General features: G+C 35.6%; 1 protein-coding gene across 3 annotated transcripts in view; it reads left to right on the top strand.

Annotated features, from left to right (window-relative positions):
* Positions 1-21,142, top strand: part of LOC113228695 (stromal interaction molecule homolog) — a 100,239-nt gene that overhangs the window by 17,499 nt on the left and 61,598 nt on the right. For all 3 annotated transcript variants that reach the window (XM_026462052.1, XM_026462051.1, XM_026462053.1), the window contains exon 2: positions 17,153-17,283. In XM_026462052.1, the coding sequence (XP_026317837.1) occupies positions 17,153-17,283 (131 nt within the window). The remainder of the gene's footprint in view (positions 1-17,152; positions 17,284-21,142) is intronic.

Here is a 21,142-nt window from a genome sequence, read left to right as displayed (position 1 = left end):
GTGTCACAAACTAAAGCCAAAATTTTGCATAACCTATTTATCATAAACCCAAGCAGTCTCTTGGCACGCCGCGCCGATTGCTTGATTAATTGTAATAATTATACTTCTAATTTAGTACGACCGCATGACCAACAACAGTTTGTGTATTTCTAGACTTGATTACACTGTAAATTCCACGTCTAATGTTATTGCCATCTTGCTCACTCCCGTTGAGACGTATTTTCTTTCGCAAATAATTTTATATTCGTATCTGCATGCTTCGAAACTCTTCATTACAATCAACTTTATTGCAACTACAGAACAGATTTACAAGACAGATACATAAACAAACACAAGAAACAAATAACAAACTGTCACATACGATCTTAATACTAACATTTATATTTCTATTAATTCCCGCCGTTATTCTTTAAATTTCTTCTTCCTTTTTCTTTTTTCCCAGCAAGGCGTCTCCAACAGTTGGGTATGTGCCACTCCAATATTTCGCTACTCTACTCTGTTGCCGGTCTTTCTAATCGAGAGTGCGACATCTGTCCCGTTGATGTCAATGGAGCATCAGGCAATGACTTGCCCGCGCTCCTTCCTAGTCGGGGTGTGCACAACAAAGAAAGGACGCATTTGTCCCATCCCCCGTCGGTTGAGCGGCACAAGGCTAAAATTCACGACCAAGACATTTCCCATGACAGTATCTTCTCTACAGGTAATTTCCCTTGGCGTGGCAATTCCGTGTTTTGATACCTTTTTTGTTTATTTCCAATCTGTGGCCGTGATGCGTCTGTACCGCAACAAATGGCCGTTGATTCTGCTCGGTCACTCCCAAGGCCACTACGTGATGATGGTTTACTTGAATAAATTTAGATTTGCTTTTCTTTTATGTCAGGGATAATGAACGTTGTTTTCTATGGAAATTTGCATGTTTAACGATTAGCATGTCCTTTTTGCAAGGATCTTTACTGGAAAAGACATAAAATTTATTAAGTGTGTTTTCCTATATTGTTCCATTGCAAGACCTCCACAATCTTTTTTTTTTTCAATTAATCCTCAACAACCATTGCGTTTACATGCAATTGCCTTTCTAGCCCACCTTCGTGAATTTTTTTGGAATTAACTACGACGTCTTGTTAATCTCGTCAAGTATGCGTTGTTGTGAACTTAACCCCATCATAGTGTGCGTCATTTTGTATATTTCCATCCCATCATTAAAATAAATTTCCAAAGTATAGTCTAGTTATAGATTCTCTTATCAATCGTACAAACAAGGTCTCTTTATGTGTTGCAAGGGTGTTAATAAGGCAGCCTTAGTAATTACTGTAAATTTCTCACGGTGCAATTAGGGTAGCCGGTATCACTTGTGAATATAAAACATTCATATTTGATAACGTGTGAAGTGATTTTAATGAACCACCTTTATAGAAGATACCCATGCTTATAATTGACGTAAATTTACATATTTGTCGCAATATAACAGCAGTGCATTGTCTTCTCACATAGACATCAAATACGTTCAAAATTGGCAACACTGCATATAATTTTGCACGTTCGTCATGTCCTTGATTTCCATCGGTACTTAACATAAAAAGGATTTGTAATGTTCAATTGTTCTAGCGTTTTGCATTCATTATAATGAGCACGTATCCATTCTGAAAGACGTATTAGATCTTCATAAGCGTAGTTGTTACGAAACTGAAATCATGCTTTTTTTTAAATAATAATGACAATTTGGGGGTCACTACCCAGAACACTCAGACCTTGACCAATTTGTTTCCTAGATTAGAATTTAATCACCTAGCGCCTATAGAATTTATCTCTACCACCACTGCTACAACCAACGAGAACGCCAAGTGTTATAGTGCATTTGACAAATATTTACTTTCACTTGTTGCGTTATTTAATTTCATTCCACATCTCAAGTTTATGTATTATTTATCAAAAACTACAGTTGACACAATACTAAACGTGGTTGTAAATTCTGAATCGCATTCCAAAAAAACAATAGGTTAATCTAAACTTATGACTGTCTTTTTCGTATTTTATAGTGATATTATTATTGATAAAATTTATATTGTCATGAGCTTGATTTTACCCATAAACGCTATATGTTATACAATAAATGGTGATTATGTCAACATTATGAAAATTTATATACCTTAAATTCCAGAACAAATAACAAAGAAAAGAAGGAAAGGGAGGATTTTCCCCGAAAGTGATTTTGCGTATGAAAACAGTCATCAAATTCCCCGCGTACAAAAAGCAATTCCAGATATTGCTTTCAATGAACTGCGAGCAAATAGTTTTAGACGCCAATTGATCCCAATGAGGGGAGTTAAATGGCTGGACACATTGCTTACAACACACATAAAGTTTACGTCGGCATTTTTATTACGGGAAGCCGCAACAATAATACCAAATATATTCATTTTATTATTACCATTATTATTATGGTTATTATTATTATTTAATGTACCGAAAAGTAATCAAAATGGAGACTGTGTCCCATACAATGTCAAATATTGTTATCAAAATTTTCAAAATCTCACTGCCCTGATTTGTTAAAACCATTAAACGTTTTATATAATCTTAAACAATGCCTGACATTTACGATGATTACCTCTCTGCCAGTTTTCCTTGTAGACTACATTATCTTATAGTGAATAATATAGTTCTCTGCATACTATTGAAAGCCTTTTCTAATGCAAAATATCCATGTTTTAAAAAAAAATGCTTTTGTCCAAATTTAATGGCATTATTTATTCAAGGAATTATCAATTGTGAGACAAATGCGAAGTCAATGACATCGGAAGTGTTGTGAAATGTCCGCTTGCAGATATAAACTATACATAGCTTAAAATTTGACAATCCAAGTCACCAGAGAAAAGAAAATATTCCATCACGTCAAAACTTCTGATGGAACCGTCCATTTATCAAAAAATATTGACGTTTACAACTTTAATAAATTAGTTCTAAAAGACTTGTACCGAATTAGTATGGAGCTTGGCACTTTATTACCAGAAAAATTAACCAGCCTCAACTTGTTAGCTATACATATATAAGCTTAAAATTCTTTATTTCAATTAGCTTAGCAGAATAGTAAAAAAATATTGAGATCTGAATTTTTTTAAATAGATTTAAAATAAAAGTGCGGTGTCTACCGCACTTGCTGATAATATTTAAATAATATGCAATGCTAAAAAAGGTTCAAAAAGCAGCAACACTGAAACATTCAAAACTTGATTGCAATTGGCTATTTATATTGTAACGTTAATAACATTGACATCTTATTTTTTTTTCCTTGACATCTTATCCGTCAATATATTTTTCATGGCATTGGCCACTAGCCCATAGCCAAAAAATTACATAAAAATCCGTTACGTTCCACGGGATTCCGTTCATAAAACTGAACATACTTATATAGTATTAAAAATCCTTAACAATTTTTTGGAAATTGCAGGTTCAAAAAAAATTGTTTTTAATTCAGAATTTCTAGATTTTGAGAGCTCTTTGCAAAAAAATCAACTGGTTGCCTGGTTAAATTTTCTATTTTATTTTAGTATCACTAACGGAACAAGTATTTTCATAGATATTCTGTCAAGCATGAAATGTTTGAATGAATATTCAAAATGTGTAATTGCTTGAGATTGTTTGAGATTCCTTTTTGTGTATTTACACGATAAGCGTTTTAGTAGTTTGTAAATGAATCACGTATATTAATTTGTTTGGTGTGTAACATACCGGTTGGTTGAGATAATTAGTTTGTATAGTTTCCTGTTATTGGGAAATCATGATTTCGATTATTTTGAACTAATATTATAAGCATTTTTTACACATGCATTTTTGATGTAATAGGTTAAAAAAGTAGCAATTATCTACAAGTCTAACTCTCAAAATTTACAACCAATGGGAAGAAGACCTTTTCAACAATCAGTGGCCACTTTCCGACTAACTAATAAATAAATAAAATAAACATCATTTATTGCAGACAATATACAGTCCATTTTGTTAGTACACTTACAAGCTATCTATTCTACTGTCCGTACAAAAATTACATTATAAAAAGACCAATGGTGATCATTAGTTTATCTGCAACATACACTTTGAAATACATACACTGCACTTTCTCATTCCAGGTTAAGTAGTTGTACAGTCAACAGCGCATCAAGCTACACATTGACATCTTGTTCCGTTGCACAGTAGGCGATTTTTGAACAAAAATGTGTAGTCTGATGTGCTGTTGTCCGTACATACGCTTTTAGCACACCACCTATGAATTATCACGTCGGTTTGTTACAAAGATAAAACCAGAGAGTTACAAATCGAACATTGTGATCGAAGTGCATCTGTAATTAAACATGTGCATTGGCGAGTACGGAGTATGAATCAGAACTAGCACATTGATCAATATCAAAATAAAACCAATCGTGAGAAGGCCAACGTCATGTCAACGGCGCACTTAGACCTTTTACGATGCACTTTGCAAATAGGTAGTATATGTATTGTGATGCAAGTTTCATCATTAAACTATCATCATTAAAATCAGGGAAACTGCTTGTAAAAGCGTTCCTCCAGGTAAATACAGCTAGGATACCTATTTCTGCTGTCAAGCAGTAATGTCAGCATTATTTTAGCGTATGGGTGCTGGTGAAATTATAGACACATGGGACTTGTCAGCTTATGCTTCAAGGTGATCAACGCAGTAGCAGTGCCCCTAAGATCTTTGTAGTTTATAGCTCTGAGTGGAATCGTATCTGTTATGGGAAGGTGTCTCGCTATAACTAAAGAAGCAAACTATTCGTCCCGTTACTTGACATCATAAAAAATTCTATTTTTAGAGTTCTTGTTATAAGAATTGTACCGAGTACCAAGTCCAATATTTGTCGGATTATTTAATGATGTGAATCCTCGCAGTATTTCTCGCGAGTCGATTTCAAGGTTAGTTGTTATGAACAGCTACAGTGCCCGTTTCAGGTCGGAGATCCCGATCGAACATTGCAATGGAGAGCGCTAGGTATTTTAATGTGATGAAATCTAATTTAAATTTCCTAGTTTCTAATTTTAAATTCCTTACCCCATATACCGGAGGTTCCAAATACTTTATATATCACGATATTTGGTTTAATTAAAAATGAATTTGATAATGTATTTAAATCGAAAACATTAACTTTCCATAGAGAGACTAAATTCAACAACTGGGCAACAGTAAGTATTCATAAAAGTAGGTCTCGTTTGTATGAGCTATATGCTATGAAAACTTATAATACTAATTCCAAGTTCATAGAAAATGTTAGAAATTATTCAAAAATATTTTAAAAAGTATGTGTAGCTGCTAAGGTTAATTTTCACAGCGACAAAATTAGACATTCGATAAATTAAATCTAAAACTACTTGGAGCATAATAAATAAAGAGTCAAGGAGGGTTAAACAACACGATAGAGATATAGTTTTAGAATTAGACAGCAAACTTATAAAATCTAAAGATAAGGTAGCCCAAGTTTTTGAATCGTTCTTTTCGGAAATTGCTGTGAACACTACAGAATCATTAAATTCATCCCATTCTCTTGCTATTGATCTCCTAAAGGAAAATGTTAACGTTTGTGGCAGTTTATTTAATTTCCGTGATGTTAATCCCCAAGACATCATAAAAGCTTTTAAGTCAATACATGTTAAAAAAACTGAAGATCTCTGAGGCATATCAACCAAAGTTATAGACTCAGTTATTGATCTAATTTCCCCACATTTAGCTGTAGCTTTTAATAGGTGCGTTGACGAAGGTGTTTTTCCCGATCTAATGAAATACAGCAAGGTTATTATTCAAAAGCCGTAGGAAAGTTTATCCTAGCAACTATAGGCCCATTTCAATTTTACTGTCTTATTTCGGTAGGAATGATATTTTTCATAGTGAACAATACGGGTTTACTAATGGTAGGTCGACTAGCGATGCGGGGGTAGCGTTGCTAAAACAGATCTTTGATGCTTGGGAAAAGTCCCAGAACGCTATAGGTGTTTTCTGTGACCTCTCAATGGCATTTGGTTACGTTGATCATATTACTCTTATTAGGAATCTGGAACATTACGGTGTAAATGGCAAGGCGTCGAAACTTATCTCCTCATATCTCAACGGTAGAATTCAGAAAGTAGACATAAATGGAGTGACTTCTTTGAGTTCTCCGATAAAAATGAGTGTTCCGCAGGGCTCAATACTTGGACCTTTCTTATTTCTGATTTATATTAATGATCTGCCATTCTTTGTTAAGGACCATTGCGAAATAGTGTTGTTTGCTGATGACACATCCTTGATTTTTAAAACAGACAGACATGACATTAAGTATGACCATATTAATGATACCATCTCTAAGGTAGTTTATTGGTTTAATGCTAACAATTTATTGCTTAATGCCAAGAAGACAAAATGTGTCAAATTTGAATTACCTAACGTAAAATCGACTAGTCCAAGCATAGAAATAAACGGAGAAAAGTTAGACCTTGTTAATAAAGCAGTCTTCTTGGGAGTGACCTTAGATAGTAAACTTCAATGGTTTCCACATATACCTTCCGTGGCCAGCAGATTATGCTCCGCTGCATACGTAGTCTACAGAATACGTGAGCTTACCGATGTTAGTACCGCTAGACTAATTTACTTTAGTTACTTCCATAGTATAATGTCCTACGGGATTCTCATGTGGGATAAAGCGGCAGATATTCAAACCATATTTGTATTGCAAAAACGAGCGAGTCGTTCTGTATACCGTCTACGCTCTCGGGTTTCTCTCAGAGAAAAGTTTAAGGAGACTGGTATCATGACGGTGGCATCACAGTACATTTACTGAAATACAGCCTTGGCCAAAAGTATTGAGCACCCCTGATAACTCACAGTTTTTTGGGGAATATGAAAATGAAACGATTTGAAACAATTTACACATGTTAATATTACTATTTATTAAATAAAAATCAATATTTCGTGTGTAATTAAGGCGAAGGGTGGCCTTTGCCTTAATTACGGCAGAAATTCTTTTTGGTAGAGAGCGGACAAGATTTTTACAGTCTTCAGGACGTATAGCGTTCCATTCTTGGCGCAGACGGCGTTTTAGTTCTTCCTTTGTATTTATTGGGTGGCGCCTGACGTTGCGCTTTAATAAACCCCATAAATGTTCTATGGGGTTTAGGTCCGGAGACTGGGCAGGCCACTCCAGAAGCTCAATGTTTTTTTCTCTAAACCATGTCATAGTGCTGGCAGATTTATGATATGGCGCGTTATCCTGCTGGAATTTGACGCCATCCATATTTGTATCGCCAAAAAGAGTTGAAAATGAGGGCAGCAACGCAGATTCCAGGACGTTGATGTTATTTTGAAGAGTTCATGCGACCCTCACACACAAACATTTCGCCAACTCCTGAATCAGTCATGCAGCCCCAGATCATTATGCTGCCTCCGCCGTGTTTTACGGTTGGCACTATACAGGCTGGACTAAATTCTTCGCCTGCCCGGCGGCGCACAAAAGTCACACCAGGTGTACCAAAAATCTGTAATTTTTAAAAAATGTAGTGACTTCGGAAATCTAAAATATTTTTGTTATTGAATTTTATTTTCAAATCACATTGTTTAATATCTTAAGAACGTGAAATTGTCTAACTCACCTCAAACTTTGACGCGTCTGACCACACGACATTTGACCAATCTTCTTCGGTGAAACTTTGATATTTTAAGGCCCATTCATACCGAGCCTTCTTCTTGTTTTGTGAGAGCCATGGTTTCTTCCTGGCTTTACAGCCTTTCAGACCAACTTCCTGAAGCCTTCTTCGAGTAGTGCGAGCAGAAATAGGTCTGTTAATTTCGACAGAGAAATCAGCAGCGAGATCTGAAGAAGTTTTCTTCCTATTTTTTAACGACTCTCTCATTAACTTTCGGTCCTCACGATCTGTGGTGATGCGTTTGCGCCCTGTTCTGTATCTGTTACTATGGGACCCAGTAGCGGCGAATCGCTCAATAGTTAATTGCACAGATCGGCGCGAACATTTCGCAGTTTTAGAAATCTCTACCTGTGATTTCCCTTGCTCTTGCAGAAGTTGTATCTGCACACGTTGTTCTAAACTAAGTTCGTTTTTTTTAGGCATATTGCAACAATATCACTAAATGGAACTAAACAAAATACCAAAAGCGCACTAGATCACTGGATGTGTACGTAACGAATGATAGTAGTGAACTGAGAAATAAATACAAAAATCGTAAAATGACATATTTTATGGCACCAGGTGTTTTATTGCTAGTTACGGTGTGGGGGTCATTGTTTTTAAACCTTTGTAGATGCCGAAAAAATAATCCTTAACAATAGGACCTGTTTTCTGCAATACTTATTGTGCCCGTTCGAGATATTTAGGGTGCTCAATACTTTTAGCCAAGGCTGTATTTTATATGCCCGTAAAAATATACATAATTTCAATAAGAAAGAAGATATCCATAGTATTAACCTTAGAGCTAAGTCCAAACTCATGGTACCACGATTTCGTTTAACCAAGGTAAACAACTCTTTTATTGGGAACTGTATACTTTTTTACAATAAGATTCGGAGCATTTATTAAGTTCATCGTTTCTTAAGTTTAAAAACTACATTAAAAATATTTTGATCGAAAAATCATATTACAAAATTAAACACTAGAGATAAGATGTATGGAAAGACAACACGGCTCCAGAATCCACACAAATTCGATTCACAGTGTATTCCATAGCATTTAAGTTTATTTGAAAAGAGCAAACCCTAGAGTTTCTTGCTCGTTCTTCTCAGGGAGGTCAGCGTAGTGAACGAGCAGTAGCTTAAATGTGACGTTTTCAAGTGTAAATTTATTCTATGGAATAAATAATCTTTGACTTCGACTTTAATATTTTAATACGTCTAATTGAACAGAATTTAATCTTGGCCAATTTTCTGCTTTGTCCAAAATCTTCACGTGATTTACATCTCGTAATCCTCCCTCACTCTTATGAGATTATCCTTGTATTTTCAGTTTCCTTTTTTAGAAATGCACATATTTTCCAGAATTGATCGCCCATCAATATCGTTATACCTATGCCTATTCATTCCGCCGTAGCCGTCGGAAGCGACCATTATTTTGTGTGAAATTAATGTATGGGTTTTTGTACATTTGTTCCGTGCGCATTCCATTATTATATATCCGATTGTGATAAAATTTTCGTTAGTTGTTGTGTCATGCCCGCAAAAGTTTCTGATATATATAGGTCTCTGGGCTCGAGTCTTCCTATGAAGAGGTTTGTGGTCATAATTCCCCAAGCTGGCGAATTTAGACGTTTCTGCGACGTTCTAACGCAAGCCGGATACAGCTATTTTTTCAATAGAATTTGCTCTGTGATACGACGACTTAGCGTAAATGTGACTACTGTAAGTATTATACGTATAAACATCTAATAATCAAGCGCATAGGACATATACGCTGCGGAAATGGCATTGAACTAGTGACTAAGTGGTTCCGTGTTGCCAACTTACTATGTTACACACATAGTACTTGACGAACTTGTTCCCAATTCAAGGTTTGCCATTATCTATTACTCGTAATATTATTGAAAGTCTCTTCTAATACACTTTTTGGATTTGAGTAGATTGAACACAAGCTACAGATTTTACTTTTTTTTAAGTGACGAGACAAGGTCTTGCGCCTGGTAGAGATTCAAATCGCAAAGATCTGAAAAGCACTGCCACTGCGCCCGTCACTGTAAAGCATAAAGTTGACAAGTCCTATGTGTCTGCAGGTTACCAGAACTTCTTAACCTTCAAAACCGGAACGCAGCTCACATTACTGCTGTGACGGCAGAAATTGGTATAATGGCAGTACTTTTCTAGATGAATTCTTCCACAAGGAGCTCTACGGCTTCTAAAATATTTTTGACATACTTTTTCGATTCGTTCATACATCAATTCTTATAGACACACTCATGTCTTTCGGTTACTCGTTTACAATCTTTGCGTCGTTTCTTTGACTGCTACAAAAAGTAACATGAAGTTCAACAAAAAGAACATAAAGAATCATTTTAACGCACAAGAACAACAAATATTACGTCAGTGACTTCTTGTTAGTATGTGTTGATATGTAACGTTTAGTTGGCATCTATTTGATGTTTTTACTCTTAAATAAACATAGCAGTCTGTTTCTTATATTCTTGTCATTAAGTGAACAAGTCAGAATTTATTTCAGAATTTTTATTTCTTTGTACATACTATTTGTTTACTTCCTGTTTAGAAAGCGTGGTGTTTCCAATATGCAATCTTATGTCTTCTGTGAATTGACACATGGTCAATCTCTATCCACGATTTGATAAAACGAAGAGCAAGCAAACATTAAGCAAATATGTTGATGGGAAAGGATGTGCAAGGAAATGCCGTCATTTCCAACCAGTCGTGATTTTTTTACCTTGCAAGACTTCAATATCGATTGCTACTTTGGAAAGAGCTCGACCAGAGAAGTAGAAGTCGTCTGAAGTAGCCGAAGCAGTAATGTGAGCATTATTGCTGGTGAAATTGACTAACACTTAACATTTTTAGTAGCAGTACAGCTCCTTGTGAAAGAGTCCGTCCAGGAAAATACTGCCACCTCACCTATTCTGCCGCTAAGCAGTAATGTTAGCATTACTGTGTTCCGGTTTTGAAGGGTAAGGGTGCTGGTGAAATTACAGGCACATGGGACTTGTCAACTTATGTCTCAGGGTGTCGGGCGCAGTGCCCCTCAGATCTTTGCGGTTTTAAGCTCTGAGTGGCACTGCAATTGTTATGGACAGGCGTTAGCTCCATTAGGCCCACGGCTTGTTCTTCTCGTCACTTGATGTTATAAAAAAAATCTATATCTCAGGGTAACTTAGTGACAGTGCCAAAAACAAAGTTCCGAATGATCAACTTTCTTCAGTATCCTCACACCACACAAAGAACCATTACAATACCTTTTATTAATTGTAACCAAACGAATTCTGTATCTGGTAATTATTTACCAGATACAGAGGTCGAGGTCGACTTTATTTATGTACATAAATAAAGTCCAATTTACTGATAAATGATTATCTTGTTTTCTGAAACGTGCTACTGGTCAGGTCATTGTACTTTGATAGTAGATTAGTTAAATTTAAAAGCGAGCAGGTTGCTTTATGGACCCTGACATGGTGATGCTTTTATTGAATTCTGATATTAATAGTAGTGTTGGTAGTAAATAAACACTTGTTCTTTAAGGAGAGGTATTTCAACGCAGTCCAGATTTTTGGAGATGTCGGAGTTCGCCACTCGCGTCTCCTAATCCGCGTCCTGAAAATTAATATGAATAAAATAAGAACAGAGGGTGAAAAGTTGACACAGATCTGACGACGACAAGCATCCGATATCGACTGACGGGGCTGTAAGCAGCGCGCCGTGTCGTTAAACCGCTGGGCAATTTGTAAACTTTGGGATAAATGTGAATTTAATAACAGAGCTTCAATTGAAAACCAAAATTTAACTGATTCTGTGTGGATACAAATTTAGATATTTTATTCTTAAAATAATTTCTTTTAGACTTTTATTTTAGCTAGGACTTTATTTTACGTTTTTATGGTGAAATACATCCCATCGTGTAACAAATTGGCACATTCTGTAGACAATATACTTAGGTGTATCGTATGTTTTTTGTAAGACTGTTATTTAAGAATAAATAGCTAAACCATCTAGCAAAATTGTTGCTCCCGCTTCTCCTTCTGTGACTCGCCTTAAACACATCATCGAAATGTAACTGTTCAGTTTTTGCCATAATTTTACCATACATAGCTATAACATGGGCATTTTCAAGGCGAGAGTGACTAGTGAATAAAATAATTATTTAGGTGTGCATGCTCCATCGTCGATCTAATAGTCACTTTCCATCAGGTGAGATGGAGGTCAAATGCGCACTTATTTTTAAATAATAAAGAAAAAACCATAGTAAAAAGTCGGGCTGGTTATTTAACTTTTTTTTTATTTTAGGTGCAATTTGAAAATAAAAAATTAGTCGACTGTAATTTTTTTCATTCGTTTATTTGAATTTCCTACTAACACAAGTTGGTCGAGTGTTAAAAACGCTTTTTTTTAAATTAAAGTTTGATTGTTAATAAATTTGCAGTAGCTGTTTCTGCAAAAACCACAAAATCTGAAAAAAAAATGTATTTTGTTTACAATTTTTTTTGTGGTACCAAATTACGGGGCGAACAGGTCGTGCGCCTGGTATTAAGCGCAGCATAACATGAGATGCCACTCGGAGCTTTAAAAATCACAAAGATTTGAGAGCCGCTATCACTGCGCACGACATCTGGAGACATAAAAATCACATGTACCTGTAATTTCATCAGTACTCTTACCCTTCGCAAACAGTAGTTGCAGAAATAGGTATAGTGGCAGTACTTCCCTGGACAAACACATTCACAAGGAGCTAAAAGGTTCGGTAAGGCTGTAAGTCGATGTTAATTTAATTACTACTGTATGTATAATTTTTATTTATTTATTATCCTCACTCTTTTTTGTTCCGCTAAATGAGTTTTAAAAACACAGCTTATTTTGATCTGTATTAAAGTGTTTACATCAAATGTTAACGGCGTGTTTTTTATGTAAAATGATATAATTGTCAAATTCAACACATTTAAAGACTCGATAACCGATGGGTGAAACGAGTTCTTGAGTGGAGACCATGACTCGACAAACGTAGTATAACGTCAGAATGACTTTCTGGCCTCCGACTGCAGTTATGATGACCCCCTTAGTCGAGTGGTGTTCGTGGTTTTTTTTAATGATATGAAGCGACGGGATGAACAAGACGTGCGACAAGCCTATCCATAACAGTTGCAGTGCCACTCAGAGCTTTAAATCGCAAATATCTGTGGGGTACTGCCACTACACTGTAGACATAAGTTGACAAGAAAAACCTGTAATGTCACCAGCCTTCGAGACCGGAACGCAGTAATGCTCACTATAATTACACTATAAATATCACTATATTAAGCTGTCGCCATCTTTGAGTGCCATAGAAACTAATTTTTCTCTATTGTCTGGGGTTTATAGTTATACCATAAAGGTATAATCACCAGACCCACGACTTAATCGTCCCGTCACTCGATACAATGAAAATATGTTGTCATGTAATTGTAGTAATTCTGTTTTTTGCCCCTGTTCAAAAGTTCACGACCACGTTAATGGAAATTACGAGGTTGACGATTTGTCAATTTTGTAACGTGCAAATTAGCTACGAGTCAAAAAAATAAGTCGCGCGTTTTCTGGAGAATTTCCGCGGAGTAACTGGAGTTCCCGCTGTGCATGAAGTTAATAATGCTATATACATTTTCATTACAAAAATACAGTAATATTATTTTCCAGGCATTGCTGGAAGTGTAATCATCCGTTATGGGTGAGGCCAGACTAGCGTAATTTTTTGAGTCTCGTAGTTTACGTACAACTGAAATTCAGTTGAGGCGCCAAACGAACCGTATTTTATTCAACTGCGTTTAAGCGTTTGTACGGGGTGTTTTTGTGATATAGTGTAATGGATCCATTAAAAATAGTGTATATTTATAAAGCATTAGAAGATTATGTAAGAAAAGAAGCTGAGTATATCCACTCAATATGAAAATATTAAAGTGTGATCAATGCCATATACTACATGAAAGTTTATGTGGAACATCACCTCCAACGAATGTTTCCCTCACCCCTCGCTCTACACAAACACGTCACACAATGCGACCGAAATTCGTTCGAGGTTTTAAAAAGTAATGGATTTAATTTTTCTGCATATTTTAAGCTGATAAAAGCGTCTTGTGAAAAACAATGGATTTATGTCGTTTTAATAGAAGGCGATGCATATTTTAATGATCAACAACCGGTTCTTAATAAATTAATCAATTGACCTAATTATAATTCTATGTTAATAACTTTGTGATCTAACTTTAATAGTTTGTTTTCATTAATAGCCTTTGAAAGGATGTAAGTAACGCTAATTTAATTTGGAAATTCACCGTTACCTGAAAGTTTATAGCGATCTTATTGCCTAAGCAATTATTTTATTATAAGACATGCTAATTTGTGGGACCGACACGAATGCCTTTGTTTTAGATTATATTTCATAATTAAGACCTTGACATCGATATAATGGATAGAAACCTTACAGGGCTTACGAAGTAAAACAAGGCGTGGACATTAGTAAGGCTTGGAAACCTATTATAGTTTCTAAAAAGGCAAATGACTTGTGTTAGAGTAAGATGGCTTTTCTCGATTGCCTTAGAAGCTATCATGAATGAAATTACATAAAGTAAGAGAACGGACAGAGAAAGAAAGTGAAAATTCTAAAATACTCTAGAAATGTACTTTGGCGCCGGGGCTTATTGGTATTCATTGTTCATCTGTGGGCTTACATTTTCATTCAATATTTTCGTCCTGTATTTGAGAGATGTCCTCTCTAAATTCTAAACTCGCTTCCATCCCAATGGAACGAATTTAAAAAACTACATACGAGGATTCCCGCAGCGACCCCATTGTATCTCTTTTGTACGTTACCCAATTGCACATAAAGTTTATTATGCTATGTATAGCCTTACCTGGCAATAAATATGAATGTTATCGTTAAAGACTGTAAGGGAAAAAGAATACCATAGAAATTTGAATTGATTATGTGATACGTATAAGACGGAAGTGAACAACAAGATGACGGATAATAAAGTTGAATGAAAAATATCAGTAATGATCATCAAGATCAATAAGGTATACGGTCAAGAGGATCGTCCTGTGTTGTACTTGCTGGTTCTATATTCTGTATAGAATGCTGGAGGGATTCTGGCTACATTGTCTATGTCATCAGTGATGCCAGATTAGGCGATTTTTCGCCATTAAGGCTACTTCGGGAGTCGTGCGCGTGCGGCGACTAAAAAATCGTTCGGCGACTTAGCGATATGTAGCTTTTTTTAAACAGGAAAGGGTGATTTTAAGTTAAATAACAAAGTCTAGCCCGTCAAGCTCCTCAGATGATAAGGATATACTTGAAGAATCATCATAATATTAATGAAAGATGATTTAAATTTGACATGCTTTGACTATAAATATGTAGAGTAGTATTTATTAGTAGATCTGATCTTGCGAAAATGATGTAAATAACATTACATACCTGTATAATAATATGTAATTTTTGTTGATTAGTTTCATGAAGCTATATTAAAAAAACGAGCCCTATGCCCTACCTACGGTGGGGTCGGGCTCGGCCTGCGGCGCGTGGTCGGTTTTAGATTACAGGGTGTGCTTATGCTCTTCGTTGGCACAGTGATTAAGTACTATGTGTGCTTGATGAGGAGGTTCCAGATTCGATCCCTGATTTGAACCAAAAAAATATTTTTAAATTGGTCACTGGTCAGGGTATTCTGGGTGCCCTCAGAATTATCGTTACTCAGGATACAGGAAATTCCCTACTTTGAAATCGGAAAATTTTGAGTTTTTTTATTGTCTGGCATTTTTTCCTTAAACTTCTCTTTTTGGCATAGCTTCCAAGAAAAAGAGACGGCCGAGATACAACAACGCTATAAGTATCTTATTTCCACTACATAGGGAAGTATGCCTTACATTTTGAACAATTGTGAAATCTTGTACCGTAATAGAGTCTCCGTATACTACCTACGTAAGGTGGCGTGCGGGCGCTTCGGGCTTCACCCTCCGCTACACCTCGGCCTACGACCGTAAAAAGTAAATTTTTACTGCAAATCATTATTAAACACCCATAAAGATCCCCACATGCCGATTTTCAGCTGAATTAGAGCAAATTTCCATCTGCCGCCAAAAAGTTTGTATGGCAGCTATATAAAAAAATGGGGAAAAATAAATGTTGACTGCAAATTATTATTAAACACCCATAGACTCCCCCACATGCCGATTTTCAATCGAATTAGAGCAAATATTCATCTGCCGCCAAAAAACATTTCTATGGCAGCCATATTTAAAAATGGCGAAAAACCAATTTTCATCACAAATTATTATCAAGCACTCCTAGAGACATATGCCAATTTTCAAAGGGATCTGAGCAATTTTTTTCTGCCGCCAACGAACGCTTCTATAACGGCCATATTTGAAAATGGCGAAAAACTAATTTTGAGCACAAATTCTTATCCGGCATTTCTAGTGGCCTTCACATGCCAATTTTCAGTCGAATCAGAGCAAATCTCTTTCAGCAGCTATTTTTGACGAAAAAAAAAACACTTATATGGCAGCCATATTAAAGCACTCGAAATCATACTCAAGTCCCTGCCATTAGGGTCGTATTTCCAGTGCTTGTGTTTCGAGTGCAATCCTGACTTGAGCATTGAGTAGAGTTCTAGAATACGACCCCTAGACCAGTGCTACCCTCTATGACATTCCCTCGAGCATCTCCTACCTATTTCTAATAGTTTCCGTGATAGGAGGCTTTGAAATTTATATGGCGGCCATCTTGTTTATTTGAATTTCGAAAATTTTTTAATTTACCATTTAGAAATTTACCAGGGTGTATCTCATAAAAATGCACGAAAATCCCCCCCATGTATTATAGTTTTTGCAGGCCGCTGATCACTCGTTTACATTTTCCACATTCAGGTCTTCTCATAATTGATTCTTTGCCTTGAAGCCCATCCGCGTACAACGGTCTAAATATATTTTTTCCACCATATCGGGAAGTATGTGTTCTATTTTTCTAAGTGAGTCAGGATTTGTAGCTTTATATGTATATATAATGCTTTTCAATCTTGTTTGAATCCTTAGCCTGTTTATCATCAATTTAATACAAATTAAAAAGAAAATACAAATTTAGCTGAATGTTTGGGCTTTAATGTCCGATTAAAAAAAATTGGGCGTTTTTAGCCTCAATTGGCGCACATAAACTGGCGAATTAACTTCGCAAATATCTGGCAACACTGTCTCAAATGTTCAAGCCTGCATACGCCAAGCAATATGGACGCATGATGAGCATGATTCGATTCTTGGTAGGAGTAATTAGGAAACAAAGTTGTCTAAATTGGTTCTGGTCTGAGAGTTTTGGGTAGTGCCAACGGAGTTAGTTCCGTTATTCTAATTATACTATATACTATATATATTATTATACAGGGAAGTCGTACTTTCATTAGCGTACTATAACTAACTTAAAATTTTTTGGTTTGCAGTATTGCTGGAGGCGTGCCACAATGACGCCTCGTGCCTGTCGGACCGCGCCGGCCTGGAGGCGATCACGCAGCTGCACAGGCAGCTGGATGACGACGCCAATGGAAACGTGGACCTTAGCGAAAGCGACGATGTAAGTAAACATTACACACCATTAGCTGCTTATAAATTTGTACAATTCATAAAAGCTAGCACGCACAGAGATTCTATTTGAATATCTGGAATGCCAGAATCGTTTATTTTTCTCTTAATGGATGGCAGTTGCAGATTTCCATTACGTCTATCATCTAATAGGACATTGACAAAATGGAAAAACGCAGCGTTCAGCATCAGAGCAATGAACCTGAAAATAAACCTTATTCTTTAGAATAGATAAAAATCCATCAAACATGCGTTTAACTTATTAAAATATATTGTTTTTAATCGTCCAATACTCAATACTTTATTGCATTCCCAATAGTTTACAATGTAGCAGGTGGACACGCTTAAATTAGAGCTATGGGACCATGTTGGGCACAGCAAAAACACACAGAGAGAGCAACATTTAACAAATAAAATCTTAAGAAAACCTTACAAGAAACAAAATACAATTTATACAAAAAGACAACTCTTAAATCTCAAATAAAAACTATTATACTATAATAATTATTTTGAAAGATTAATAAATATCTATATATGCTATTAACAAAGACAATAAGATTAATAATAATAACAAAATATTACGGTAGCATTAATGCCTAGTATTTATACACGTATGCTAACTAAATACACTGTGTACATTCATTATTTTAATAAGAACATATTTCTTTATCGTTTAAATATTCGCTTACTTTGTAATAACTTTTACTTACTTACTTACTTTTTACTTACTTAATTTTTTTTCAAATATGATATAAAACTGTTGTCTCTGGGTATTTATTTTATGGAGTTTGGTAACTTATTATAAATTTTTATAGACATTACAAATGGATTTGTTGAATGGAGAGAAAGAGTTGAATTTGGTAACATAAATCTGTTTTGGAGTAGAAAACAATAGTTTATTATAGAGATTAGGATATTTTCTGACAAACTTACAAGATTCAAAAATGTAAATGCATGGTAAAGTTAAAATGCGAAATCTGCTGATTTTAGATCTTAATTTTTGAATATGTAGTTTCCAATTGACACGTGTGTCTAAAACTAAGCCTAGCAAAAAAAGTCAATGCTAGCAAAGTATATTCTTGAACGTAATCTCTAAAGTCCAAAATTTACTTATATTTTAATGAGATTGAATGGTAAAATAAATATTTTAATTTAACTTTACAAAACCACGATAGTTATTTACCGTATTTGAGTCATAATGTTGGAGAATGGCTCCAATGTTATCACCAATATTCCACTCCAAAGAAGGTTTGTCATACTCGTCATGTTTGGAGACTGCAATATAGCTGCCAAGCGAAGCACTCGACCATCACCAGAATATAGATTGTAAGGCTTTCGTGGTTGTTCACTAAATGACTATCACTAATTAATTAGGGATGTCGTTTTCTTGAAGTGTGACCTTGATAACATCGATACATCCTTTATTGGTACATTTGTGAAAAGAGACTCAACTTTATATATAACCATTGTCTCATTAACTGTAGTACTTTTTTGAATCTCAATAAAATACCTGGAGTCCAAAAAGGAGGTCGTCATGTACGAGTTACATATTTCGCAATGTAGGTGAGCCTATCTGACTCAGTGTTGCTCGCAATCGTACGTTGGTTTTGTGGACCTTAAAACCTCGTTAGTTGCGTGATACGTGGACGTAACAGCTGTTTTGTCAACATTATCTGCAATAGCTCCCGGCTCTTGACAACAATGGGGTATGTTTGTCGCTTCACTCAGATTTATACGTTGAGTCATTTTTCAGTGAAGCTTTTATTTGAAGATTTTTTTATATCATAGACATCATAAATAACCAACCAGAAACTAAACCAGAAACCTGTAATTTGTGATAATTCATCATCAGATATTCCTATGTAAATTTCTACGCGAATCATGAAAATATGTCGGCTTTTTCCTGGTTAACTGTTGTAACTAGTTATTGGCCATTAAGAATTTTTTTCTAGGCGTGAACGTAATACGTTATTTTCTCCTATAGCTGCAAGTCGTGGCAGTATCGTTTATGTTTATGTCTCGTGAGTTCATGTTCATATAAAAAAAGTTTTATGAGTGGAAAATGTTTGCTTTTGAATGCTGAGTAAGACCATCATACATCTTACACAATTACGACATAAATGTTATGTACAGTAATTAGGGAGAAATGAGGTAGTTTTATTCATAATCTTAAACATTTCAGTATTTTTTTTACATTACTAAGCGTTTGAATTTCAAATAAAGGATCCTTTAGCAAAAATAAAATACTATTATAGCAAATAGGCGCTTTGTCGTCGAGTTGCTACCAGTTGAGATACCAGCCCGTTGCACCAAGTACCAAGTACCAAGTACTATTATAGCACCTCCACCAAGCACGAAGTGGAGGTGTCAAATAAAACAGAATAGAAGAACGTCTGTTATCATGATTCATTATACCCAACTCAAATAATTTTATTTTATCAGTGTAAGCAATGTACACTTTTTTTTAAATTTATTTAATATACTTGAAATCGTTATATTGATTAAAGACTACTGCCCATTCGTGAAGCAGACTTCCTTGAGGAGAATGAATAAGGAACTTTCGGGGTTGCTCTTTGTAAATAAACGTTTGTAACTATTTATCATTTACAATATTTATTTGAAATATCATAGACCAAGACAATCTGCTAGAACTCTTCATTTAACTTAAGGTCACTGACATGGATTTTTGACATCCAAGTACGCAGAAGCTGTATAATATTAATAACCCGAAGTGTACATTTTTTTGTTTCGCTATACTTATAAAGCAAATTTTTATTCTTGGAATTAATACCAATGTTTATCACTATATTATACTATTCATAAGTGTACTGTGACGCTAGTGTAAGAATGTTAACTAGGCGGCAGTGAGTAACCTGCCAAGCATTTTAACCCCAAATAAAAGGTCCCTTGTCACCAATAAGACACTATTATAGCACCACCACCAAGCTCGAAGTGGAGGTGGCGAACAAGACAGAATACAAGACCATCTGTTTACATGATTAATTATGCTGGGCAGCGGCAGCGAGCAAATTGCCAAACATTTATATGCCAAATAAAGGGTTCCTTGTCCCAGTAAGACACTATTATAGCACCACCACCACCAAGAGCGAAGTACTGTTGTCAAACAATATAAAATACAAAGCGTCTGTTAACACGATTCATTATACTGAGCACCGGCAGTGAGTAAATTGCCAAGCATTTGAATCCTATATAAAAGGTTTCTTGTCCCACTGAGACACTATTAAAGCACAATCACCATGAATGAAAAGGAGATGCCAAACAAGACAGAATGCTAGAGCGGCTGTTAACATGATTAATTACGTTATGCACCGCCAGTGAATAAATTACCAAGCATTTATTTCCCAAACAAAAGGTCCCTTGTCCCAACAAGACAGTATTATGCCACCACCGCCAAGAACGAAGTGGACGTGTCAAACATGATAGAATACAACAGCGTCTGTCATCTTGACCAATCATGCTGGGGCACCGGTAGTGAGCGGCGGCAGGGCTACGGAATCAGACACGTTGTATTTTTAATCGATGATGAATTGTTGGAAGTTCGCGGGCGTTGCGAATAAGTGCGCTTTGCCAACAAACATTGTTTTTGACGATGATCTTACGGCTAGGCGGCAGGCGGCGAGCGGAGCGGTTTGCTAATGTACCAAACTATGTCTATAAAGATGTCTATACATCTTTTAAAATAATGATAGAAGTTTATGAAAACTTATTTTATTATCATGAACAAGATGGAGTTTTATCATTTATCTATGACAGACAGATTTAAATATCCTATACTGTAGTTAGTGTTATATAATAATAGGGGTTAAAGTATGAAATTGCCGATTTGTACT

Source organism: Hyposmocoma kahamanoa, unplaced genomic scaffold (assembly GCF_003589595.1).
Source record: "Hyposmocoma kahamanoa isolate Upper Pololo Valley unplaced genomic scaffold, ASM358959v1 237, whole genome shotgun sequence".
Lineage (NCBI taxonomy): Eukaryota > Metazoa > Arthropoda > Insecta > Lepidoptera > Cosmopterigidae > Hyposmocoma > Hyposmocoma kahamanoa.
Note: the sequence above shows the minus strand (reverse complement) of the source record. Positions and strands in the feature narration are given on the sequence as shown.